Below are 18,575 nucleotides of genomic sequence, written 5' to 3' on the forward strand. Positions count from 1 at the left end.
GCTGTGCAGCGCTTGGAATTCAACGGCAAAAGGATGCTTTCGAGCACCCAGGTTGCTCAAGTGGCACCTGACCATGACTGCTTAAAGCAGCTACAGGTAGTCCTTGCTTGATGACCACAATTGGGACCAGAATTTCAGTTGCTAAGTGAAGCAGTCATTAAGTGGATCTGACCTGATTTTACGACCTTTTTGGGGGCAGTTGTTAAGCAAATCATCATGGGCGTTAAGCAACTCATGCGGTTCCCCATTGATTTTGCTTACCAGAAACCAGTCTGGAAGGTCAGAAATGACGATCATGTGACCACGGGACACTGCAATGGTCATAAATGCGAACTGGTTGCCAAGCACCCAAATTGCAATCATGTGACCAGGGGCATGCTGCAATGGTCGTAAGTGTGAGAACCAGTTGTAAGTCAGTTTTTTCAGCACCTTTGTAAGTCTGAACTGTCACTAAACAAATGGTTGTTAAGTGAGGACTACCTGTACATCTTTTCCCAGGATTACGTGGCTGTCCTCTATAGCTGCAGCAAAATCCCAGAAAAAGAGGGGTTTGGCTTAAGGAGTTGCAGACAGATGCTATGTGTGGGCTCTAAAGCAGCTTTTCACATTTTGACCCCAAGCACTGTGCAGGCCTCCTAGACCAACTATCTCACAGGGTTGTTTTGGGGAAAAACAGGAGGAGGATGTGCTACACATGCCTCCTTATGTTTGCAAGGCAGAATGTACATCTAACAAATAAATGAATGATAAATATAATCATTTCCAAATAATTTCCAAAAACAAGATGGCCCTTGAGGAATGCCACTTAAGAGGATCATTTCTGTTCTCTCTCTCTTTTCCCAGAGTGATAGACAGCAGCATGAAAAATTTCAAAGCCTTTTTCCGTTGGCTTTATGTAGGTAAGAAAGACGGTGCTGGTTCTAAACACTCCTTTCTCAGACTTGTGTCTCCTTGGTGGGACTCTTAAGAAGCAGAGTTAGCGGTGGGATTGTGCCAACCAGAAGGCAGAGATGTACACAAGGACATTTATCGCTTCCCCTTCAGTTTAGTTACCAATTACAATGATGGAGTATGTGAATGGTTTCCTTTCACTTGCGTAGAGGAAAGGCAATATCATTTGTGAAGTTCTTGATGCTCTCTGAGCTTGGCTGTTTGCAGACATTTCATTACCCAACTGGTAACATCATTAGTGTGAGGGAGTGTGGGGTTTACTGCCTGTTTATATATAGTAGCTACTCACTTGCTCTGATGACATTCCCTAATGGGGTAATGAAATGTTTGCAAGCAAACAGCCAGGCTCAGAGAGCACCAAGGACTTCACAGTTCAACCTTGAAATAAGTATATTCTCTTCTATTGGAATATCATTTTTTTCCAGCCTTCTTCCTCCTAAATGCCAAGAAAATGGACAGATGCCAGTGTGGGGTTCAATCAAATTAGGTGTCCCATTGGTGGAATGAGCTGTTTGGTGACAAGGCAGGTGGGGTTGGAGAAGAGGGGAAAGTTGCTCTCAGGTTTCCCCCACTCCCTGCACCCCTCAAAATGATAAACTTGCAGTTTGAAGCTAATCATTTCAGTCTTTTGAAAGGATATCGCAGCTCTTAGATTTTGCACATTCTCACAGAAGAGAAAATCAGTTCATTGGATTGGGACCAAGAAAACCAGTGCCTACTGGCAACAGGAACATGGTTGAGTGAATGATGTTGGAAGATTTGTTTCCAGAGGACCAATGGATCACACCACGAACAGCTCGCTTGGCAGAGTTTGGAGGAAAAATGGGACTTTCTAAAGTTCCCTGAATCTTTGCAAAGTCCTCTGGAACTTTCTAGTCTTCCTCAGAATATTTATTCTGTTCCTGAAATAGTGCAATTTATACATTCCTAATTCTTGTACATAATCCCCCCCCCCTTTTTTTTGAGACTTGGGGGAAGACTGCAAGATCCCAGGACGTTCCCTGGGATTATGATTATGATTATAATCATAATCATAATCTTTTCTTTCAGCTGTTGCTTTTGAAAGATAAAGCCTTCTTACCATTGCTATCTTTCTGTTTTGTGGGAAGAGTGAGGAAATTAGAACAAAGAAAGCCGATGTGGACTTCATATCTTCATACTGCATTGTTTTATTTTTCAGCCATGCTACGAATGTCAGAGGATCATGTTCCTCCTGAACTGAACAAGGTAATAATCACGTAGTCAGTTATGCACATAGATGATGTACCTGTTGTATTTCTGATCCATCAACTCAATCATAAGCCTACTATTTGTGATTGGAAGGGTTCTTGACATTGTATGTCCCCGGTTCAGACTGTTCCTTTTTTTTTTAATTTTAAGTCACAGGTAGCAAGACCATGGAATGTTCTTGCATGGCACATTTAAGGAAGGCCCACAATCCTCCCACCCATTTAATGAAGTAAAGCAAACGCATTGCATTTGATACATTCCTTCCCTTGATGACAGGTGTTCTACCTCTGACCATTTTCAGAGCTTTATTTCTGGACACAAGTGCTGAAAGAATTGGAGGCTGTAGGGTTGAATGGAATATTGCTCATTTTAATGTGTTGTAGAAGACTTGACTTCCATATGTTCCTTGCCCTTTCTGACCACCACTTAGGCCAGCTTTGCACATGACTCTCCAAGCCTAGTATGACCTACTTGCTAGACTTCTTATTGTTGAGACCTCTTTAGAACTTCAAAATCAGGCAGAAGTTAGCAAGTACTTGACAAGCTATAGTTCATGGTGGGTAGGCAGTATGTTGCTTCGGAGTGTGAGAGTTTTCCAATGTTCTTAGTCATCTGGATTCATTGCTGCATTTCCCCAGCCTGTAGCAAGAAGCTAATTGCTGGAAGATTGACTTCAAGTTTTGGGGAATGGGTTGGGGCAGCTGGATTAAGAAATGCAAGACCTCCATTGTGTGATCAGTCCAGAGCACAGGATTCAATTTCCAAAAGCATCTTTGCAATCTTGTATTGGACATTCACAGCCTAGATGTCAACATGATGGGCAGCCCCAAATTTTGCTGATTGAATGTTATTGATTAATTTGAAAATTATTGGGGGGGTTTTCTGGACTTTTACAAAGAATATGCAAACCACCTTAAACTATTAGAGTATCTCTCCAGTGCAACCAGCTCAGTGTTCAGCTGAATTCAGTTCTGGGTGGTTCATTCACTCACCCACCCACCCTGCTGTTAGGTTCTGTTTCTTCCTGGCTGTGCACAGTTCCTTCACAAATGAAAAATGAAAATATTATTTTGAAGCTGCCAGTGCTGCCAGACAAACTATTCTTAGCAAATGATTCTATGTTTTCCTCAGCTTGGTCCTCTTAAAAGGATGCTTTGTTTAACATAAAAGCAATTGGAAGGATCTTAGGATTAACTTAATTGTGCTTTCTTACGTTTCCTTTTCAAAATATTATTGCATTACTGCTTTGTATTTTCTGTCCAAGGCATTTGAAAATGTCGTTCTGTCAGTTTGTTGGTTTGCAGAATTGTGACAGCTGTTGATTTCAGTTGTGCTGCATTTTGTGTGGATGCCTAAAATGTAAGTTTGTGGTTGTAGTGATTTGTTGTATTTCTTTTTCTCAAAGATGACTCAGAAAGATATCACTTTTGTGGCTGATTTTCTCACTGAACACTTCAATGAAGTAAGGTTTTTTATTTTGTTTTTCTTAATTATTTGCCCAGCTGGAAGATACTTCCACAGAGAGAGAGGGTTTCTTCTTTCAAAAGAACATGTTCAGGCCATCTTGATGTAGCTAAACATATCTTTTGGCCACTTCCCTTAAGGCTATAAAATGTTTGCTGTGATTATATAGGACTGTTGAAACCCAGTGAAATGGTGTGATATATATTGTATTTGTTGATTAATTAAACAAGTGTTGGGGCTAAATTGGGACTAAACCAATTCTCAAATCAAGTATTTATTGCTGATATAAGGCCAGCAGAATTTATCGGGATTTAAAAATAAACTTGCTTCCCAGTTCTTTTTAAGCAACCTGTCTACCATCTTCCCTGTTTGTTTTCTAGGCACCTGAACTCTACAATCGTAAAGGGAAATACTTTAATGTGGAAAGAGTTGGGCAGGTAATATGCCAGGCATTTTACTGAGTAACAGCATGGGCCAAGGAGTTCTTGAGAAATGAAGAGTTGGCCAGCTTGAGTTTCAGCAAGAGATAGTTTAGCAGTCTGCAATTCTGGAGTCAAATTAAGCAGCATATGTTGCAGGTAGGGAAGATTCTTGGGCACGGGTGTGTCATGGAATTTGCACAATGGAACGATGCAAAATGTATGAATGAGAAAGAATGAGTCCTCTAAGATTGATGGTCTCTTGCATCTTCTAGGCTCTTACAAGATGTGGTGTTCTTGCCTGAAATCTCATGAGGTATGACAGTCATAGGAAATCTGAGATATTTCAATTTCTCTAAAGGTGGGGAGTGTTGCGTAGACAGTACTGATGGGGGAGGTGAGTGACATGACACCTGCGAGTGCCACATTGTCAAGCTTCAGTGTGTTTGCTGGACTTTGCATAATTCACTCAGTTCCTTCATTCTTTATTTTGATCATCAGAGCCATATGGATCAGAAAAAATGCCCATCCAATCTATTCCTACAGCCAATAGCACCATCCCATTCATTTCCCAGGCAGTAAAAATTCAAGAGTGTACTCCCTCTGATGCTGAAGATAATATATGGCCATTATGATTTGTATCTCTTAATTGCATTTTTGCTTTTATTATGGGGAGCCCTAAAGGGCTTTCTGGAGGCACATTTTATATGGAAAGAAAATTTCTGACCTAGGTGGATCTTTCCTTTGTTGCTACATGGCCTAAAACCTAAATTTGAACTTCATAAAGGACTTTGCTTAGTGGGTTACCTCCAGTGGGCTAAAGAGTGATGGGATGTTCTGGAAGGTTGGGTTTCTGGTTGCACCATGCAGTTCTTGGAATTGCAGTCTCAATACTTCCAGAGCCTTAGTGCATCTGGAGAATGCCATGTTGGGGTTCACTTTTTAAGCCATTTTTGGAGCTGAAAGCACAGTGAAGGAGCATGCCTATGATATGCAAATATTATGTGAGAGGTTAACATGAGGTTATTGCCTTTGAATTTGCTGGCTAGATCTTCAGTTTCCTGGAAGGTTGCTTGAAGGAGATAATTGTAAATCTCTCTTCAACTCTCAAAGCAATTTTCCCTTCCTTGTTTTGCCTCTGGAGCTTCAAAAACTTTCCAGTGCCAGTGGACCTCCAGTGAACTTCATCTTTTCTCATCTCAAAAGGATCTCCATCAATCACTCATATTTATCAGACCGTAAATAAGGAAGGATTGAATGCTCAGGCCTCCTAGTAAGAGGGACTCAAATATCAATAGAAGAGAATCTCTGTAGCTCAGGGTTGAACTATGGAGTCCTTGGTGCTCTCTGAGCTTGGTTGTTTGCTTGCAGATGTTTCATTACCCATCATCAGAGTTGAACTGAGAGAGCACCAAGGACTCCACAGGACACAAATATGGCAGAACTTCAGGTCCAAATCTGTCCAAACTACATATTGTGGTTCTGCAAGGAACATTTTTATGACCTAGAGTTCACTTGGAATTACCACCATAAAACTCAACAGAAGGGTAGCTATTGTGAAGAATTGAATGAAGGAGCTATATATTTTGTTTCATGGGCATTCGTAAGACTGAACTCTCCATTTGTCAGCAGCTGTGCATGGAGAAATTCTAATTGATACTGAACATCTGCAAGAATGTTGGAAGAAAAGTCCAGTTTTTAGAGAAGAAGTAAGATCAGGAGCAGGTGACCTTCATCCCATGTTGCACCAATTGCTTTCTCTTGCAAAATCACCGGTGCATCTCTGAAATGCAATTCAGGGAGGGAGTGGCAGAAAGGAAAAAATTAGATGATGACAAAAGGATTAAGCATCATTGTTTCTCACTAAGAGGTGTTCCTTCCCCATGCTTTGCTAAGGTGTGGCAGTTGGAATTTGTGGGCCTGCTTTTCTGTATCTGTTTGGGCCCTAGATCCATTGGCTTCAAAGGTAGCAGCACCTAATAGATGGAAGGGTTCTTTCTGGACCCTTGCTAGGTGAAGCAGGTGTTTGGTGAACATGATACCACTCAGAGCAAAGCAGGGAGTTTCTCCTATGGCAAGGCCAAAGGACTTGTGGATGCATATTGAAACATAAAATGTGTCACTTAATGAACAACTGACAGTCACAAGGCACTGATTGTAGCTGCTAGTTTCACGGAGCAAAGGTTTATAACCATTTCTGATAAATTGTTCCACTCTGCAAAGATAACATGCTGTTTTGAGGAAAGCTGTGATAAACAGATTGGAGACTGGGCCATAAACCACTTTTCAAAGGCCTTACAACAAAATTACTAGAGATTTAACAGATTTTCTTGTTCCAGTTCAAAAGAAGAGGAAAAGCAGACCTCCTGGCACTTTTTTCAGATTGGGAGAAAAACATGCAATACTGGCACTTTTTTTTCCAGATACTTATTCAAGTCATTCTCTTTTCAGTACTTAAAAGATGAAGATGATGATCTCGTATCTCCACCTAACACAGACGGAAACCAGTGGTTTAATTTCCTTCAAAATAGTAACAGTCTTAAAGGTACTGTGTGTAACCGTCTTAGAATCTAACAGTCTTGATATGAGATAGTTGACAATGCTAAAGCTGGCCAAAGCAAAACAAAGTTGTATATTGTTCAGAGATGAACTGATGGCTGCGGTTGGTTGAGCTGTGAAGACCGTAGGAAGGACTGTGAGATGGGTCAGCTGGTCATGTGGTTTTCCTATTCTCTTGGCCCTTCATAGTATCATAGCTTTGGAAGGGATCCCTCGGTCCAATGTCTGTCTGATCTTCAGTTGAACACCTCCGTTGATGGGGAGCCCAGTATTTTTTGGGGAGGGGCATTGGTTCTACTGTCAAACTGCCTTGCTTTCAGGACATTGTTCCTAACATTCTCTTCTCCAATAACTTAAAACCATTATTTAGTGTCTTGCGTTTTGGAGTGAGAGTAAATAGATCTGGACCTTCTTTGTCCCATTTTTTTTTCACGTTTCAAGTGCTATCATGTTCCTCTGCAGCCTTCCCAAGGTTAACCTTTTGCAATTTTTTCATTCACGCTTCAAAGGGCTTAGTTCCTTGCTGTTTGCTGAACCTCCCTTAGTTTGTATGATTCCTTAAATAGTTGTTTACTCAATTACTCTAATTGTTGTTTACTCAACACTGGATGCAGTACTCAAAGCAGCAGTGAGTTTTATACCAGTAGTTGTGATTTATTTGGAAAAATTACATATTACACCATTTTCTTCTGAAATGCATTAAAACTAATAAATTAAATTTAATATTCTGTTCCTAGTTTAAGAAAAACTCCTTCTGTTCATGGGAGGAGTTGAGCAAGTGCACTTTTTTATCAGCAAAACCTGAGCTTGTTGGATGTACTTTTAAAAAATGAATTATGGGTAGTCCTCACCTAACAACCATTTGTTTAGTGACAGTTTGGACTTAACGACGGTGCTGAAAAAAATGGCTTATGACCGGTTCTCACACTTACAACCATAGCAGCGTCCCCATGGTCATGTGATTAAGATTTGGGCACTTGGCAACCAGTTCCCATTTATGACCATTGTAGTCACATGATTGCCATTTTTTGACCATCCCAGATGGCTTCTGGCAAGCAAAATCAATGGGGAACCATGTGATTCTCTTAACGACCACATGGTTTGCTTAACAGCTGCGGTGATTCGCTTAACATCCACCGCAAAAAAAGTAAAATTGGGTTGGATTCACTTAATGATCACTTCACCAACTGAAATTCTTTTCCCAAGTGTGGTCGTTAAGTGAGGACTACCTGTAATTCCAACCACTAAAAAGTGACACAGCACTATCACTGTATAAAAGGGAAGGTATCTAAAGACCGGAGGAAAAATCAGAGTTTGCCCAAAGGGTAGGAAAAGCAGTCTAATAAATACTGGTCATGCTACGTAGACATAGAACTAATTATGGCTAATTATTGAATGGAGGAACTGAAAGCCCATTGAGTTGAATGGAACGGAATGTCATAAAACAAACTCTCTGGTTGGCTGGCATGCTGAAGAGGTGCCTTTCAAGCTGCAACACCTTTATTACAGGCTTAACTATAATAACGGTTCATGATTGGGTTGAAATATATTTGGTGATCAAGTAAAATCTGGGGGATATCTTGAGGAGATGGGGTGGGGTGGGAGGTTAAAGATAGTATCTGCTGTGGCTAGAAATAAGAATTGGTTATACAGCTGTATTCCCCAGACTACAACATGGGAGATACCTGTTTTGAATTTGCATGGGCAGAGCAATATTAAAATAAATGCTTAAAAAGTGAAGGGCACGTTTTTTCACATAAAGTGAGACTCACATGGAAGCACAAATGCCTCTCTTTTGTGTCTGCGTTGCCTTGTGAGTGGGCCAAATGCTGGCAGCTGGCAGCTGGCCGTGGTTTCTCTGTTGCAGGCCCTCCCAACCTGGACTTTCCAGACGTGTTGAAAGGCTGTTCCATTGATGGAAAATGGGGCAGTAATCCAACATGTTTGGAAGACACCAGGTTGGGAATCGCTGCTGTTGTTTCATGTAGCTTTTACACAGGAAGGCAAAATGCCACCAGAAAAATGTGGAGAGGCTTAGCTCCAGAGAATGGCCTGAAGTGGGGTGAAGGGCAAATAAGGCAGCCCGCAAGATTCCACCCACCGCATGTCTTTCCAGCAGGAAACAGGGTGCAACTCCCTCCGTTGTTACAAAGCTCATTATTGCTTCCGTTCACAAACTGATCTTCTTCCATAAAGTATCTAGTAATAGAGAACGTGTTATTAAAAATATAAACTTTTCTCGTGGATGTCATTAATTTGACCTTCTTTGAAATGTTGCTTAGAAAGCCCGTTGCTGTTTCCATACTACCCTCAAAAATCACTGCATTTTGTAAAAAGGAGAATGGAAGGAATCATTGATCAATGTCTCCAAAAGCCAGCTGTGAGTATCAAGGGATGTATCAGATTTGGCTATCAAGCCATCAAGTTGATCTCAGTTGTATATACTGTTACGTATATATAATTTTATTATGGTCCAGGACCGGTGAGATTTAAAAAAATGAATCACAAGGACAGGGAAACCATAAACAGCAGAATTCATGAAGGAAATGGTGAAATTTAAAATAGAGCAGCTGAATCTATGGATCAGCCTTTCTATCATCTGTGATCCATTTGTTTCCTAGTAAGCATAGATCCAGAAATAAATCTCACCACCTTCTAAGTAATGTCTGGATTTGGATCAGATAAAAGGAGAGTGGTGTAAAAATGAGTCAGATCTGACCAGGAAGTAACTTAAAGGTGGTGTTATTAGTAAATGTTGGGAACAACACAATAAAACATGTACCAGTGATCCTGAGAGATAAAAGTATAGTGGTTCTGAACATGGAACACCTGAAAACCCACCTTGCATCACTTTGAAAGTAAGTTAGAAGATACCTAAAGTGGAACGAAGCCAGTGTTTAAGAGGAGCTGGTCTCTTAACGCTGCAAGCAAATGGAAATGTTGGGGTTTAAATTTGGATTTCTGAGAGCCTTTGCCCTGTTGCATTCATTAAGCTTCTGCCTTCTGGGTATTCTTCAGAAGTTTAGGAGAGGAGTGATGTTGTCATCCTTTGCCGGAGTTCAAGCTGAAGAAAGCTTAGGTTTAGAAAAAGTAATGCCCAGTTTTGTTTTTTGATTATCTGCAGTTCTAGTAGAATCCACAGAAATGAACCACAATTTCATATTAGCAGGACTTGTTCCTTGGTCCTTCATGTTATGGCCATCTTGGGAAGGAAGCTCACATCATTACACAAATGGCATAAATCACTACCCATGCTGTAAAATTAAGATAATATTAACGTAAATTTAGCTCCCTCATCCAGGCTACTCCACATGCAGTGGATTTATCCATTATTTTAGTGGATTGTCTCGACAAGAAATTGGTCCATTGTATCTGAAGTCCACTAAATTGGGGTCTGTTTAATCAGGGTTTCGTTGTAGTTTTCTGATTTGTTTAAATCCTTGAGAACTAACCTTACAAATGTTAGTACGTACTCCCATTTCTTCCCCAAGAGCCAATACTCCTATTGCTGTGCCAGAATTACTGTTTGGGCTGCTCTGAGTAGTTCTTTCTATTACTTGTAGATTTTCTTTTTCATTCTCCTTTCCAGGATGTGATTGGAAAAACTGTCCATCGGGCGTTTTGTATGCCTTTATATAAGGCCTCAAAAAGGTAGGTGTTTATTTTATTTTGTTTACTTCACTTACTACAGCTTATGATGCTACTGAGTCCAGTGAAGGTCAAAGCGCCTCACAAAGGAACAAATCATACAGCCATCATAAAGTGCAATAGAATCAGAACAGCTGCACCTTGAGGAATAGCCGCAACATCTAAACCCATGCCTGGTCTTCCTCCTCTCAGTCTATTCCCACAGCTCTCTGGAAAACCTAGGTTTTAATGGCTTCCCAAAAAACCATAGGGTGGGTGCTGATCTACCCTTGGGAGTGTTCCACAGAAGAGGGGTGTGTGGATCTTTACATTTTGGTCTGTAAAGAAGTGTTGAGTGTATTGGTTGGTGTTGTTTTATTCCCAGTCAAGACATAAGAAGAGGCCTGCTGGTTCAGCCTGAGGTCCATCTTGTGTCCCAGTGGGGCCAACCGGATGCCTCTGGGATTCTCATTAGCAGGAGAGGAAGGCCTAAGCCTCTTCCATCTTTTCCCCCTGCAGTTGGTATTTAGCGACCTGCTGCCACAAACCTGGAGGTAACACGAAGTCTTCAAGAGTGATATTTGTGTCCTCCATGGATTTATCCAATTTCCTTTTAAAGCCATACAGCTTAGCAGCCAACACCATGTCTTGTGGGGATGAATTCTTCAGGTTAATCATGTCCGGCTGGTTCAGGAAATACTTACTTTTGACCTTGTGATTTCTCTGTTTGCTAGCCCCCAGCTGTAGTGCTTTAGGAGAGAAAGACATTTATCACTTTCACTCTCTTCGTGCCATATATGATGCTATATATTGGAGTTGTGTCCCCGCTATTCCTCAGTCATTTTTTCTGAGTGAAAATTAAAAGAGTCCTAAATATTTTAGCCTCTTCTCACAGGGGTTCAAGGATCCTCATAATTTGGGTTGCCCTCTTCAGGTCTTATTGTACCTTTTTTCAAACCTGTTGACCAGAACAGTAACCAGGGCTCCAGATGTGGCCATACCTAGATTTGTATAATGCCATTACGATATTGGGATTTTAATGTTCAGTCGCTTTCCATCCTTGACATGGAATTTTTCTTTTTCACCGTGGGCACACACACTGACTCAGCAACTCATTTTGCTGTCTACTGTCACCCCAAGATTTTATGTGGTTCCTTACAGACAGTTCAGATACCATCAGTGTATGTGTGAATATAGTTTTTTTAAAACCCAGTATGCATCGTTTTACACTTAAATTAAACCATGTTTTTGATCCCATTGTTCCATTCCTGTTTTCCAGTCACACATGAAGAGAATCAGTTTTCGGTGTTAGCTTAACCTACACAGTGACTAGATTATTTTGAGGGTTTCACTCCCATTTTTCTAAATATTTTATAAAATGCAAAATCTTGAAGTTTCTTAAGCCTACTACCTTAAGTTCACAATTAGTCTTGATCTGACTATATAAAAATCCATACAGTATTTACTTTAGTATATACAATATGCATGACAGCCAGTTTGGTCTAGTGGTTAAGGCAATGGGCTAGAAACCAGGAGACCATGAGTTCTGGTCCCACCTTAGGCACAAAGCCAGCTGGGTCACTTTGGGCCACTCTCTCTCAACCCTAGGAAGGAGGCAACGGCAAAGCACTTCTAGAATCTTGCCAAGAAAACTGCAGGGCCTAGTCCATGCAGTCTCCATGAATGGGACACAATTGAAAAGATTAAAAAAAATACAGTATGCATATTATAATTCCAGACCCTTTTCTAATCATTTCTTTCCCACTTTAGGGAGGATTCAACATCTCAGCTGCTTAAGTTGCCCTTTTTGTAAGTATATGCTTGTTTTATTACAATTGGTTCACATATCATTGATGCTTTGTTACTAATGAACAGTCAAAATTATTTTTGCAGGTGGCATGATAAATCGTACAATTTGCATTATGTTTTATTCACAATGCTAGAGAACTCAGTTTCCAAACTCTACATATTGAGAAGGCACACAGATATTTCAAGGTATGATCACACTGAGCTTTTCTCATTTTCTTTTTCAAATACCCTGATACAATTCTGCAAAAACATCTTCAGATACCCTCTAATATCAGTTTATGTTTTTCTGATTCTTAGGTCTACTAATAATGGACTACTTGCTGTGGATTTTGGAAATTTTCTGAACAACAGTGTCAATGAAAGTTCTGATACAAGGTCAGTCTGTGACAGGGTTTCTCAACCAGGGTTCCCCAAGGTCACTAGGTGTACCCTAGGAGATTACAATTTATTTAAAAAAATATTTCAAATTCGGGCAACTTCACATTAAAGAGGTACCCTTCATTCTTTATTTTAGTTTAAGAACACTGTTAATGCATATAGACAGGCCTACCCGTGACACGAATACAACAATTTTGTACCTTCTGGCCTATATTTGAGCCTGAATGTGCAGGGATTCCCCGAGACCTGAAAAATATTTCAAGGGCTCCTCCAGGGTCAAAAGGTTTAGAAAGGCTGGTCTGTGAGAACCTTCCAAAACCTGAACAAGTAATTCAGTGATTCATTACATTATAAAGAGTTGCAGTTGTGGTGTATTGGTTAAGCTGCTGCAGTTAATTAGGACTTTCCATGGTCCTAGTTCAGCTCTACATCTAAGAACTTAAAACCTGGCAAAAGGATAGAAAATGCATGCTAATAAATAGAACTGAATAAGTGAAGGAAAAAATATTTATGTTATTTATGTATTTTGTAGAAGAGGAAGTTCTACTTGCCACAGCTTTCTTGTTAGGGAGAAAATTTCAATGACCCACCAACCATTGAAAATATAGAATATATATAAGGATATATAGCCAAAGTCCTTATTAGAAAATATTCCAGTATGAGAAATGGGCTTGCTCTCAAAAGCCACTGGTTTCAAATTAGCTCCTGCTGAAGCATATCATGGGTGTATTCAATATTGTTTGGTATGCAAGCATGTAAAGAAGCAGAAGAGAACATTCATATAGTGCTTTACTGCAAAAATTCTGATAAATATTTTGAATTTCATTACAACAATAAAAATGTGTGAAACTTGATTTTATTTCTTTGAGTCCAGCTTCTACAGCTGTCTTGATGCTCATTTTTACGATGACGAAACTATAACGGTCATCCTGGCAGAGAACTTAGAACAAGAGGGGAAGGAAAGAATTTTGGCTCAACTACCTTTATCATCCATCTGTACAGAGGAGAACCAGGAAATGGAATTTAACTGGAATTCTGGTCAAAGGTGATAACCAGTTGCAATGTTGATGTAATTTAGTCTTCAGTTTAACTGTCTGTCTACTTAGTTGAAGGGTTTCTGTAGCACTTCGGTCTGTGGTCTTGTAAGGGATTAAGAAAACACATTAGAAACACAATGAGTGATGTAATGAATACAAAAATCAACAATGAAAACAAGAATCACAAATGGGAATAAAAGTCCTGGCACTGTGACTGACTTAGACCAAAATAAGTCTCCAGAGTAGTGTTCCTCAACCTTGGCAACTTTAAGATGTGTGGACTTCAACTCCCAGAATTCCCACACATCTTAAAGTTGCCAAGGTTGAGGAACACTGCTCCAAAAACTTTCTGGAAAAGCCACGTCTTAACAAGGGTCTGGAAGGCTTTGGGAGCAGGACCCCTCTCATCAAAGGGTCAGGTCTTCTACAGGATAGAAACGCAATTCATTGCATAATGAGTGAAATAATCCACTATAAAAATAAGAGTAATGATTTCAAACAAAATTCCTTGCATCCTGTCTCAGTCAGGCCAAAATCAGTTTTTGAAGGTCTTTGGAGAAATGGTGGCTTAACACCTCTCCTTAAGACTGTGAGATCAGGAGCCACTCTTAAGTCAAGTGGCAAATTGTTCCACAGGAGGGAAGACTGCCTGAGAATGCCTCCTCTCTCTGTACCTCACAATAAGGGGGGATTTTCAGGAGGTGTTCTCTACTTACTCATCAATACATCTTATAGCATTAAAAAAGAGATAAATCATTGGAAATTGACAAGCCAACATGCTAAAGTTTGTTCCTGCTGTGACAGTAATGGCTGTTACTTTCCAGAGCATTTTTCAATTTGGGTTTTTTTAAGTCAAGTTTCCTCATCATTCTTCTGCAGTATAATGCAGAGGATGTGCTAAGGAAAATAATGAATTATGCACAGCAGTGAAACTCTGTGACCATTGGCTAATAGCAGCTTAAATAGTGCCATGTGTAAATTACGTTAAATAATATTATTATTGCACCATAGCTTAGATTAATGGGTCGTTGTAAATCATTCTAAAGTGTTTCATAACGTATAATTCTATTAACCTTAAAAGAATAATTACAATGGTTATACCTTATTAAGGTGTCTTTTTGAATCAAATAGCTAGTCTTCCCATTTATGAACCAATGAGCATAAATTTCATGTTCAGTTTCTTTTGAACGTGAATGGTAAAACCAGGAATTTATTTGGGGGAAATGGAATTGGTGTGTCATTGCCTTTTTCCAGATTTTTTTTTTAATTCCCGGGATCTCCTTTTGGCCTTCTGTCTAAGTGCTAACCAGGTCTAACCCTCCTTAGCTTGGATCTTCTTTTGGCCTTCTGTCTAAGTGCTAACCAGGTCTAACCCTCCTTAGCTTGGATCTTCTTTTGGCCTTCTGTCTAAGTGCTAACCAGGTCTAACCCTCCTTTAAGACCAGTGAAGATGAATGGGAGATGCTGCCTACTGTTACAGTAGTGATGCTGGGATAACCCACTATCATAAAAAGGCACATCATGAAGATGCAACAATATAATGGTGTTGGGACACCTTTGGCGCATGGGGGTTAAAAATGAACATTCATCTTACTTGGTTTTCTTCTGGATGTTAGGTTAGACATGCAGTGTGGTGGCATTCCTACATGCATTGTGACCTCAGAGAGTCAGTGGAGGGTGCTGGAGAATATGAAAGCTCAGTACGTCGCAGTGAATGGTATCCGGAAAGTGTCTTGTGTTGTGAGTATCACATTCAAGGAAGGCTTATTTGTTGGGTGATACAAATGGGTTGCCTCCTTGATTGTTGGGTTGCCAGGAAGAGGCTCAATTTCTCCAGCATCAGGAGGATTAAGAGGAGAATCCCTTATTCCATGCACCGGGGGAGAGGTATGGACAGCTTCTTTATTTGAACAATTTTTATAGCCACCTGTCTCACCCTAGTGACTCTAGGTGGATTACCAAAAATGGAAACCCGAGGAACAAAACACAGTTTATACAATATACAGTACCCTCCAAAAATCCACAATATACTGCATGCCTGAGGTCAAAAAGCAATCACTTCAGTCATTGAAATGGCAACTCACAGTCAATGGGTCTTGCTCAATGTCCCAGCCCAAAGCCTGTGGGAACATCTAGATCTTTAATGCCTTTGAACAGGGTTGGGGCCAGCTGGGTCTCCAGGGGGATGATGTTCCACAGGGTGGGTTCAGTAGCAGAAAAGGCCATTTTCCTCCTGTTGTTCTTTTTGCTACTTTATCTTTGACAATTGGAGTAGGATTTACTTCTTGGTAAAATGACTTTGTAGAGTCCAGGCTCACAATAGCCAAGACATTTTTGGATATACATGAAATCAGCTGTTTCCCTGAGTCATCTCCCTATGTCATCTATGAACTGGACTAGGAAATTTCTGTGAAATTTGCAAAATCAATCATTTCATAAAAATTACTATAACTTAACGTCTCTTAATCCCTTCTATCAGTCTATCTACATACATACATACATACATACTGTATATACATACACACCACTCCAGTTACACCATGTTGTAGCTTTTTATTATCTTGCTTCTAGTTGGTTTATTTGTTTATTTCTGGATTTACAAGTCTATCCAACTGAACAACATGACTCTGGGTGGTGTACAACAACAAAACCCATAAACTGAAAAAAGGACCACATAACATTAAAACCTACACAAAATATAAAACAGAGAACATACAATGGCGACTAGCACCATAATAAAAGCACCAAAAGGGGAGTCCGCTCAACTGACCCCAAATGGCTGGGGGAATTATGGTTGGATTATAATTGCAATAATCTCTATCAAATCCTAATAGGGCTATAGAAAGTATTAGGCACATCCCAATTTAGGACAACTTTAAATTATGTTAGTATCTTATAGATCCTAGTATTATGTATTTATCTATAGTTATCTAGTTTAACTACTTAGACCATTTAGACCATGGAATGTAATTTTATAGGGTTTTCCCTGATTTTACAGTTTATATTTTGCAATTCTATGCTAATAATTATTTTATTAATGCAATATTTTACTCCTTCTGTTTTGGAATGATTGCTATTTTGTTTCATGCTGGTCTACGGCAGAAATAAAAGCAAACAATAACAAAAATTGGACTGCTTCTGAACAACAGAGGCTGAAAAGCTTATTTGAGGAGGCACAGGTACTCATCAGCTCTTAGACTGATAACAATTCAGGAGACTGGTATGTAAACAATCACCCTTAAGCTTCTCCATTATACTTGAAGAGACCTGCAATTAACCTATTCCCAGAAAGGCAGTTTAAAAAAGAGAATGAAGAAGTCTCCACCATAATGTGCTAATGATTTTGGATGGGAAATAGTTCAGGGGCCAAATTCCTGTAACTCCATCCCATTCATCTCAGTTTATCTTGTTGAAGAGACTTTATGAGAATCTTCCTTGGAAAAGAATTGCTTCCAATTTTAGGCAGATGTCAAAGAGGCTGACAGCTTGTGACATATCTCTGTCCTAAGTACTGAAAGTTCAGTGGAGGAGGCAAATGGCTTTAAAATTCAGCAGTTCTTCATGTTTTCCTAGCTAAGTTCAAACCTACGGCATATCCGGGTATTTGAAATGGATGAAGATGATGGAGAAGCTGAGGAGGAAGAAGAGGAAGAAGCCACTCAGGCTGTTGGCCTACCTCAAGAAGGTCTCAACCAGTCAGCAGACAAGACTGAAGGAGAATAGGCGTGTCTTGGCTCAGCAGAGTTGGTAGATGAGGTCACACCAAGCTTCTAAGGTGGAAAGAAACTCTCATTTCAGTGTCTTAGAGAGAAAAACTGGAAATGTGATCCTGCTGTTGTATGGAAGAATTCCGGGCTTTTTCCTCTGTCAGGTTTTTTTTTAAAAAATCAAATTGTACAAACTTCTGTTTCTTGTGTTACAGCTCCATTGCCTGAATAAAACAACTGGGAACGAAACGATCCTTCAGATAACTCCTGCCAACATGGGTCTGCTTTTGATATTCCCATGGCTTTCTAAACTCCATTGTTCCTCTTGTTTTCTAAACATTTGCTTCTCCTGCCCCACATTTTCCTCTTTTAGAAGTTACAAGTTTGACATTTCAAGATATATCTATGTTTTGTTTTCCAAGTGGCCAGAATAACATGGAGAACGGTTGGGGAAGTTCCTACCACCACCACCGCCATCGTTTGTGTTTTTCAAAATGCAGTGTGTGAGGGAAAATAAAAAGAGAGATTGTTTTGTGATTGTGCTTTTCAGATGTGTTTTTCATTTCACAGTCCCTGTCTCATTGATACTTCCATAGTCAAATTATTTTTCAGGTGCTTTAATCCAAAGAACAAATGTTCTTTTGCAACTTTAGTGTTTGCCTGCTGCTAAAAAGCTAATCACTTATCTCAAAGAATATCTTGCTGTCATTCTAGATAACTTAGGAGAAACCTCATCATTCTGTTTCCAGTACTCTGTCAGAAGTTATGAAAGAGAGAGTTTTTTCACTTAAAGCTTGAAAGTATGAAGTGCCATCCATACAAGTATAAAAATCTAGTGTGTTTAAGTTAGAAAACTATTCCAAGTGGCATGGCAGTGTGTGTCCAAATGCTGGCTAATGGTTCATTTCCAACCTCAAGATCTAACACCGCTAATATTAATCACTCAATGTGATTCCTCCTGGAAAGTCCAAACTGGCAAACAAATTATATAAACTGGGTTTTTAAAGGAAGTGCTCTTGCCCTTGGGACAAGATTAATTAATTAATACCCTTGATATAGAATTATAATCAGAATATAGTAAATTCTCACTTAGAGTACAATTGGGCACACATCAAAGTAGCTGTCAGCCTTACCAGGTAGACCAGACAGGAATCACAACCAGATGAGCTAATTCTACTTTATTTTAAGGCTACGTTAACAGAATCTTGCAAGTCTGAAAGTACAATTCTCCCCCCGTCTCCTTTACAGCCGGAAAAACTAGGGCAGGTCTCTTCTGAGCCTCTTGCCCTGCCCGCTATCCAGCTGTGGGCTATGCCCTCTCTTATCTGCCCGTTCCCTTGGCAGTATCTCTTCGCCCCGTCTCCCAAGGTCTTTCCCACATACCCTTACAGTAG

General features: G+C 39.9%; 1 protein-coding gene across 1 annotated transcript in view; it reads left to right on the top strand.

Annotated features, from left to right (window-relative positions):
- The window catches only part of ANAPC4 (anaphase promoting complex subunit 4), a 33,708-nt gene extending 16,006 nt beyond the window's left edge, over positions 1-17,702 (top strand). Inside the window, exons 16-28 of the mRNA XM_063310474.1 lie at positions 844-899; positions 2,132-2,178; positions 3,587-3,643; positions 4,026-4,082; positions 6,516-6,609; positions 8,906-9,003; positions 10,213-10,274; positions 12,021-12,059; positions 12,144-12,245; positions 12,357-12,434; positions 13,312-13,482; positions 15,091-15,214; positions 17,048-17,702. Coding sequence (XP_063166544.1) covers positions 844-899; positions 2,132-2,178; positions 3,587-3,643; positions 4,026-4,082; positions 6,516-6,609; positions 8,906-9,003; positions 10,213-10,274; positions 12,021-12,059; positions 12,144-12,245; positions 12,357-12,434; positions 13,312-13,482; positions 15,091-15,214; positions 17,048-17,197 — 1,135 coding nt within the window. The 3' untranslated portion in view covers positions 17,198-17,702. The remainder of the gene's footprint in view (positions 1-843; positions 900-2,131; positions 2,179-3,586; positions 3,644-4,025; positions 4,083-6,515; positions 6,610-8,905; positions 9,004-10,212; positions 10,275-12,020; positions 12,060-12,143; positions 12,246-12,356; positions 12,435-13,311; positions 13,483-15,090; positions 15,215-17,047) is intronic.
- Positions 17,703-18,575: the final 873 nt, after the last annotated feature.

This window comes from Candoia aspera, chromosome 8, assembly GCF_035149785.1.
Source record: "Candoia aspera isolate rCanAsp1 chromosome 8, rCanAsp1.hap2, whole genome shotgun sequence".
Lineage (NCBI taxonomy): Eukaryota > Metazoa > Chordata > Lepidosauria > Squamata > Boidae > Candoia > Candoia aspera.